Here is an 8470-nt window from a genome sequence, read left to right as displayed (position 1 = left end):
GTTGTGCGACAGTCAATCACTGTTTGCGGATTCCATAGAAATTACTGAGAAGTGCCATAAACTAAATCATACATGTTGCACAATATTCAGTGACTTCTCTTATAAACCAGCATTTTTTTGTCTACTTTTTAACTCTAAAAATAGATCAATCCAATATGAATGTTTAAGAGCAAATATGTTGAAGATTAGCCAATGGACTGTTGATTCATTAAGTGAAGTTCACAACGTAATTTCGGGAGGAGTGAACCCATCCAATCTTTCAATTAGTGAAACTCAAACATAATCTCAAGAGGAGGGAACCCTAATCTTTCAATTACATCCAGATCATATAAGCAGCTACTCACCCTGCTCTGGCATCAGTTGTTTCGATATCCCTCCACCTCCCCAACTCCACCACATAAATTAGGCATCTCATCTATCATACTCCTCTTCCATGCACTAGTAGTCCCCGGGGGGTATCCAAGCTCGAGTTGAAGCTGCTTCCTCGAGCCCCTCCACAGCGGACAGCAAGCCAAATACGCTTAACCTTATTAGCTTAAAGATTTTATGAGGAAACAAACTCATGAAATGGATTTGGAATGTTCGCTTTGACACATCCAGTGTAGGCATCACACTGGACACGGTGTAAGAGTCTATACGGTTTAATCAGTGTTAGGTTTTTGCTCCTAATTCGTGCCTCATCCCAGACCTCTTATTTGGCAATTGAATGAGCAATCACTCAGCGCTGAGGGAGAATATAGTCTCATTTTATTGATAAGAAAAGAGAGAATATATAGAAAGAGTACAAGGGGTGTAGTATAGTTTCAGCCAATGAGAAAGAGAATACATCATATAGATCATGGTATAGGAATGTGATACATATAGAAAAACAAGTCTAAATATGGTCATCTATTGGTCAGGTACCCATGAGGTCCCTTAGCATCCCAAGGACCTTCTCCTAAGCAGGGACCATTCCCTGTTTCACATTTACTCCTAGTAGAGCCTTATATGGAAATGGTTCTGGTACATAGAAAACCATATGTTTGAAACATAGTATACAACTTTGACAGAGGAAAAAAAAAAAGGAGCCTCAGTCCACATACTTTCAATGCTGAGACCAACATAAAATCTATCAATTGCCCCTTTTGGCAATAAAATTGCCACACCCAAGTCTCAGCATTACTTTTTTCATATCCAAATATAATCACTTTCTTTACTTTCAAAATCATAACATTCTTCAGCAAACATTTCCTTCATTTTCCTTCAAAATTATTAACATTTAACAGGTCTATTCATCAAAGCATATTGAGAGGATACAAAGTTGTTCATGGCACGATTAATCAAAGCTCTAATAAATGGAATGATACAACAGATAATAAATGCCATAATTAATAGGATCACACCTATAGGAATTAAAGCAGATACAAGCATTTGTTGCCATCCTGTGAGCCATGCTAAGAACCCACTTTGATTATCAGTAACTTCTCGTTCTTGTAATTCTTGAGCAATTCTAGTCATATTTTTTAAACCCTCTGAAATTAAATGACCATCTGCATCATTTTCAGGGATATAAGTACAACAAGAAGTACCAACAATAACACAAACTCCTCCTCCTGCCGCAGTTAACTGATCTAAGACCAGCCTATTTTGCAGGGCAGTTAAACGGAGCCCTCGGAGTTCCTGTTGAACACCAGCCAATGTGTCTCTTGTAGTATTGATAAATGAAATTAGCTCATATCTTGTAACCTCAACTTCAATTTGAAGACTAGAGACACCTATTCCTGGAAACACTGCTTCAAAGAATCTTTCAGTACCAGTCCAGAGTCGATGTTGCTTTGGTACTGGATTATCTCTACTCAAACTACTAGTTGAACCGCGACCAGAGAGGGAGCGTTTCTTTTTCTGTTTTTTTTTTTGTCATAACGTGAGGTTTGTGTGGTCTAATAACCATGGAATATTCTTCCAAAGTTACTAGAGCACATCTTCCACTCCAATCTTCTGGAAGAGTAGTGTAGACTCTATGTCCACACAGCCAAAACCAATCTTTTACAGCTCTAGTTCCCCGTGAAGCAGGAGCATATCTGTAGCAATTTTGACCTGGCACAAGCGCACAATATTTAGAACACACATCTTGAATAAAAGGATTAGCCCATCCATAAGCAATCATAGTAGATATAGGATGTGGTGTTCCTTTAGAACACTCAGTCATATTAGCTTTTGGATAATGCAAAATACACCTCATACAACAAGACATATTTTCTATCTCACAATGATGGTATGTTCGATTACATTTACTTTTAGGAATTACCCCCAGTCTCACTGTTCCAGTTTCTCTTTCCATACATAACAGTGAGTCTGGAATAGAGCCAGTGGTTGTCACTTTAGCATGTACTTGCGTTGCAAGCATCATTATTCTACTTTTTCCACAACTCCATATTGCACTTCTATTTGGAGCCATCATTCCAGTAATGCTAACAAAAATAGGGCATTCTAATTCTTCTTCTGTCCTTGGTGATTTAACCTCTACATGTGGTCCAGAAGCACTATGTGGCATTTTGGTGCAAACATAACAGTCACCTGTTTTTCCTTCAGATTTGGCAGTGTAGTTGGCTAATCTCCACCACATATTAGCTGCAAAGGCATGTGGTTCTTCTTCATAATGTACCCAAGTTTCATTACCAGTGCTAACAGCAGCTTGTATGTGAATAAACACATTTGTCAGCACAACCAGGTAAAATGTCAATTTAGCAATCATGGCTAGAGAGCTTCAATGATAATTATTGCTGGTTTTAGATCTCTAGCAATCTCTTTCTTCTTCTCCTCGTTGAACGTCTTGGTTCACCTTCCTTCGGATCTTTCCTTGGCTCACTGGCTTCCTTCTCCTCATTGACCAGAACGTTCCCCTGGGATGGAGCTGCTTTCAGTCGACTGGCATGGATCCACTGCGGCTGGAAGTCAGTCAGCACTCCTGTTCTCGTCACAGCAATCACCGTGGCGGGCCCCAGATATTTCGGCTCACCCAGTTTTGTGGGCTTCAGACACTTTATCAGCACCTGTTGTCCTGGAATGAAAGGATGAGTGGGTTTTTCTGCAGGAAGAGGGAGAGAGAGAGACACATCACCATTGATGCTATTCAAAGTTTTAATTAGGGAATCCACATAATCCGTGATGATCACCTCCGTGTCACCTGTGGAAAAATTGCCAGCGCGACCTCTGACCCATGGGGTCGGGAAAGGTCTACCCATAAGGATTTCAAACGGAGACATCTTTGTTGTTGCTGATGGTGACATTCTAATTTCTGTCAATACAGCAGGCAGCAGATCAACCCAATTTCTGCCTGTATCAAGACACGCTTTATTAAGACGATCTTTGATAACCCTATTCATGTTCTCAACTTGTCCACTAGATGGAGCGTGAAATGGGATATGTAATCTCCAGGTAATATTAAGCTCTTTGGCTAACAACTGCGTGACTTTGGAAGTGAACGGTGTTCCATTATCACTATCGATAACCATTGGTATACCAAAACGCGGTATAATGTCCTTAGCCAGAACTTTAACTACCGTCTGTGCATTTTCTTTTCCACACGGAAAAGCTTCAGGACATTTAGAAAATCTGTCAACAATCACAAGCAAATATTTATTATTTCCGCAAGGAGCAAATATTTATTATTTCCGCAAGGAGGCATATGCGTAAAATCAATTTGCAAGTGTTGGAATGGTAGCTCAGGATGTGGTAAAGCGTCATGTTTAGTTGCCTTGTGCTTGTTAGTTTGAGCACACACCAGACAAGCATCCAATATCAACAGAGTATTTCTTTGAATATTTGCTATGCAATAAGATCGATTCAACATTTGTATCACTTTCTTTTTTGACACATGTGATACACCATGATAATGTCTACATAGCATAACAATCGCAGATGCAGGTAATGCAAGTCTACCTTGTTTGTCTCTCAAGATTCCAACTTGATCTGGTTTTACTTCATTGTCTGACCAGTAAGTCAAATCAGCTTGCGTAGGGTTAGCTTGTAATATTTTAATGTCCAAATCATTAGTCAATAATGAATTCATCATAGGCACATCTGTGCCCCTTTCGCTTACATGTGGACTTAACATTACTTCTTTAGCAGCCCATTTCGCTACTTCATCTACAAATCTATTTCCTTTGGCTTCATCTGTTTCTCCTGACGTATGTCCTGCTACTTTAATAACAACGAGTTTTGATGGTTGTTGTGCTGCATTAATGAGCTCCGCTACAATGCTATGGTGAGCAATTGGCTTTCCATCTGAGGTTTTAAAATTTCTTTCTTCCCACAATTTAGCAAAATCATGTACTATGCTATACGCATATTTAGAGTCAGTGTATATATTAACACACTGATCTTTTGCCAATTGACAAGCTCTCGTTAAAGCAATTAATTCTGCAACTTGCGCTGACTTATATGGCAAAGAGTATGCCTCAATTACACGATCAGGTAATTCAACAATAGCATACCCACACAAGTATACATTATCATTTGGCTTGAAACAGGATCCATCAATATACCAATTCTTCCCCTCCTCCAGGACAGATGCAGAAACATCTGGCCTGCAGGCAGTCGAAATCTGGATTCTGTCCAGGCACTCGTGGTCATCACTCTCAAATTCACCTTGCGTCAGCAACCTGTGCAAATGTACAGTAGGGCCATGAATAACAGAAGTTGGCTTCAAAATCAAATTAGCAGTAGCTAATAATATAGCCTCATAGCCAGAGCGGCGTTGAGCAGTCATATGTTGAGTAGAAATATTACTCATAATGACTCCTACCTGATGAGAGGTATGCACTATCAATTTATGTGATAACACAATTTTTTCAGCATCTTGAACCATGATCGCCGTGGCAGCCACTGCACGCAAACAAGCAGGAAGTCCCCTGGCTACTGAATCAAGAGTTTTAGACAAATAAGCTATGGGACGAAAAGTACCCCCATGTTCCTGGGCCAGGATTGCGGCGGCTGTACCCCCACTTTCATGCACGTATAAGTGAAAGTCTTGAGAGTAATTTGGGAGGCCGAGTGCAGGAGGTTTCATGAGGGAGGATTTCAAATGTCTGAATGCTTGATCCATCTCAGCTGTCCATGTAATGTCCTCTGTGTCCCCCAGAGTAGCAGTTCGTAGGATTTTATCATACATGGAACAGTTGGGCACCCATATTCGGCAATAATTAACCAGTCCCAGGAAGCTTTGCATCTGCTTCCGTGTCGATGGGTGCTTGAAAGTAGCAATAGCTTTCACTCTGTCAGCAGATAATTGCACTTTGCCCTGTGACAGTTCATGTCCAAGGTACTCGACCCTCCTCTGTACCCACTGTAGTTTCTCTCTTGATGCTTTGAAACCAGCCTCTGCCAAAATATTGCAGACAATTTTAGAGGCAGCAGCACACATGTCCTCAGTTGCACCAGTGATGAGGATGTCATCTGCATATTGAAGCAGACAGGTGTTTGGAGGAAGTTTGGCATTTTTCAGCGTTGCGTGCACTACAGCAGAGAAAACAGCCGGAGAATCCCTGAACCCTTGTGGGAGTCTTGTCCACGTTAATTGTGAATTTTCCAAGGTAAAAGCAAACAATGGCTGTGTTTGGCGATCAACAGGAATGCTGAAGAAAGCACTGGAAATATCCAGAACTGTAAAAAATGAATGTTCAGAAGGAATAGAATTAATTATAGTTTGCACATCAGGTACAATAGGAGACAATGGTGTTACTAACTCATTAACTTTTCTCAAATCTTGAGTTAAACGCCAAGAACCATTTGCTTTCTTAATTGGATTAATTGGTGTATTATAAGGTGAATGAGTGTGCACCAGGATGCCTTGAGCCAGTAATTTATCAATAACAGGAAGAATACCCTCCACCTTTTCTTTTGAGAGGGGGTACTGTTTCTGATACACAGACTTGTCTGTTATTAGCTTAGCAACATAGGGCTGGACATCAATGAATCCTGCGTCATCCTTATGGGCTGCCCACAACTTGGGGTTGACGCCCTCAATTTCCTGTTTGAGCTCAGTTGCAGAATCATCCTCAAGGAGAGCATTTCCTGTATCAACAGTGAGAGAAAAGGCTGCAGGAAAAATAAGTTGTAGAGAGTCAGCATTAAAATTAAGTTGAATACCTAATTTATGTAAGAGATCGCGTCCCAGAAGAGAAAATGGTGAACTCGGTATTATCGCAAAAGCATGCATTTTAAACAGTGATGGGATATCATTAGAAGTAACTGGAAATGTTGGTGTCATTTCACATCTCACAGGTACACCATTGATTCCCACAGAGTTTACATGTTTTCCTGTAATCGAGCCCTCATAGACAAGAGAGGATAACGATGACATCGACGCCCCCGTATCTATGAGAAAAACATAGGGTTTATGGTCAACATTTAATTCAATAAATGGCAAAACAGTTGACACATTCGGATAACTCAAAGAAATCAATGAAAAATTATCAGAAGAGGGCTCAGTCGAACTCAGTCATTGTTGCCAGGAAATGGGATACACTGGATTTTGTCTGTCAGTCTTTGCAGAAGGGAGCGCAAGTGGGGGCTTTTGCTTCAAGCCACCACCAGAGCCCTTCTTCTTCTGCTTTCTGACCTCTGCCTCAAATCCCAAGCCTTTTTCCTACAGTCACGTTCCAGATGTCCTGGCTTGCCACAATAAAAACAGCGTCTCACATTTCCAAATTGTTGTGGACGAGGATTCACAGCAGCATTCACTTGAAGCATTGCAGGAGTTTTGCCCCTGGAGACATCAAAAGCTCCAGCAGAGGAAAGCTCACGCAAGCGTCGTCCTAATTCATCAACAGAAATGGTAGTAATATTCGGAGTTGTTATACGAATTAACTGCGCAGTGTCTTTGTTCATATTATTTAGGAACGTATTTAAGAACAATGGACAATTTTGTTCAATAGGAATCGCAGATTCCTCAACCCATGCATGTTTAAATCTGTTAAAGAATGCAACAGGGCTTTCACCAGTTCTCTGTTTGGTATTGGCTGCATGCGAGATGTCTTGTTTAGCAGAAGACACTTTTAACAAAAAAGCAGTCAATTGCTTGAAAAAATCTTTAAGTTTACCTGAGCTGGCCCAAATCCAATCACCTGTTTCGTCCTCGTCTTCCTCCGAATCAGTAATTAGAAGCACTCGTGAAGGTTTAGACAAATCAAGGGGCTTCGAATCTCCAGCTTTCTGAGATACAACACGACGAACAGGCGGTGTATCGTAGATGGGGTTTAAATAATAAACTTCTTCAATCATTTCCTCCTCTGTGATTTCCGCAGGCAGTGTTTTAGTCAAAATAAAACGATAATCTCGTCCCGTCAATTGACTGTAGGCAGTTAACCGTTGCAGCACTGCCACAAATTGATGTGGTGACTTAGCCGGATCAGGAAGATCTTTGCAAATAGCCACTGCCTCCGTAACACTCAGAGGAGTAATTTTGTAACCATCTGGAAGCTGTACAAACGGAAAAACTTCAGTTGTGGACGGCAACTGCGGATACAATCGATTGGTCAAGGGCTTTGGAATTTCAGCAGAAACAACACATTCATATGGGGGAAGAGACGCATCAGGTTTCAACTGAGACTGAGAGAGAGAGCTGTCTTGTTTTTTCAACTCTGGACCCTTATCCCAATAAGTTTTCATCTTCATCCAAACTTTATACGCATCTTTCATATAATCAATTGGCCATCCTGGGTCACCCCAAGAACCAAAGATCATATCTTTTGCACCACGCATATCTTCATCTTTAAAAGAACCATCGCGGGGAAACGGATCTAATTGTATTTTCCCTTCTGACCATCTCGCGAGATTAGAGAGATAGGGTTCTGTGAAAAACGCTTTATTATTGCGATTCATGAAATCCCTCGGGGTTTCCCCCATCAACGGTCGACTAATCGTTTCACCCATTTAAAACAGCCAACAAAGATCTCTCCTTTGCTTAAAGAAAAGCCTTACAATTTCAGAGAATGGCCAAACAAAATACAAATTAAAGTCTGCAGCTTTATATTAACTTTTTAGTATTTTTAGCAAAAAGAAAAATTTTAAATTCAGTATTATTCATTCAACTGCCAACAAGGACCTGAGGATATCATCATGAAATGGACTAAGAGAGAGAGAAAAATTTTCAACTCAAACTCATCTATTCCCTTCCCACGTATATAATCCGTGAGGATAACACCAAAAAATGAAAGGGTGATCAATCCTCTTTCACTCTTCCCGCATTTATCTAAATACGAGGATATCCACTTTTAACAAATATGAAAAAAGTGCGGCACAAAAATACAAGGATCAATTTCTCAACAGACAGTAGGATGCACTTAAGCATTTTATTTCTTACCTGTCTGGAGAAATCCCGGACGAGCCCCCAAATTGTTAGGTTTTTGCTCCTAATTCGTGCCTCATCCCAGACCTCTTATTTGGCAATTGAATGAGCAATCACTCAGCGCTGAGGGAGAATATAGTC

General features: G+C 40.6%; 1 protein-coding gene across 1 annotated transcript; it reads right to left on the bottom strand.

Annotated features, from left to right (window-relative positions):
- Positions 1–725: 725 nt before the first annotated feature.
- Positions 726–8430, bottom strand: LOC125252121. Its single transcript, XM_048165160.1, has 2 exons — positions 7083–8430; positions 726–3067 (listed from the first exon to the last, which is right to left on the bottom strand). Exons 1-2 carry the CDS (start codon positions 7912–7914, stop codon positions 2769–2771), a joined length of 1131 nt encoding a protein of 376 aa, XP_048021117.1. The 5' UTR covers positions 7915–8430; the 3' UTR covers positions 726–2768.
- Between the last annotated feature and the right edge of the window lie 40 nt (positions 8431–8470).

The sequence above is a fragment of the Megalobrama amblycephala genome, linkage group LG18 (assembly GCF_018812025.1).
Source record: "Megalobrama amblycephala isolate DHTTF-2021 linkage group LG18, ASM1881202v1, whole genome shotgun sequence".
NCBI lineage: Eukaryota > Metazoa > Chordata > Actinopteri > Cypriniformes > Xenocyprididae > Megalobrama > Megalobrama amblycephala.
The sequence above is the reverse complement of the archived record's forward strand: the minus strand, read 5'-3'. Positions and strand labels throughout refer to the sequence as shown.

What these genes read in the sequence shown, in the direction of transcription:
- LOC125252121 (XM_048165160.1), bottom strand. Translation starts at nt 7,914, where the DNA reads ATGGGTGAAACGATTAGTCGACCGTTGATGGGGGAAACCCCGAGGGAT. An exon ending in TTGGATTTGGGCCAGCTCAG is followed by an intron (nt 3,068 to 7,082) that starts GTAAACTTAAAG and finishes CTCTTCCTGCAG; the next exon opens with AAAAACCCACTCATCCTTTC.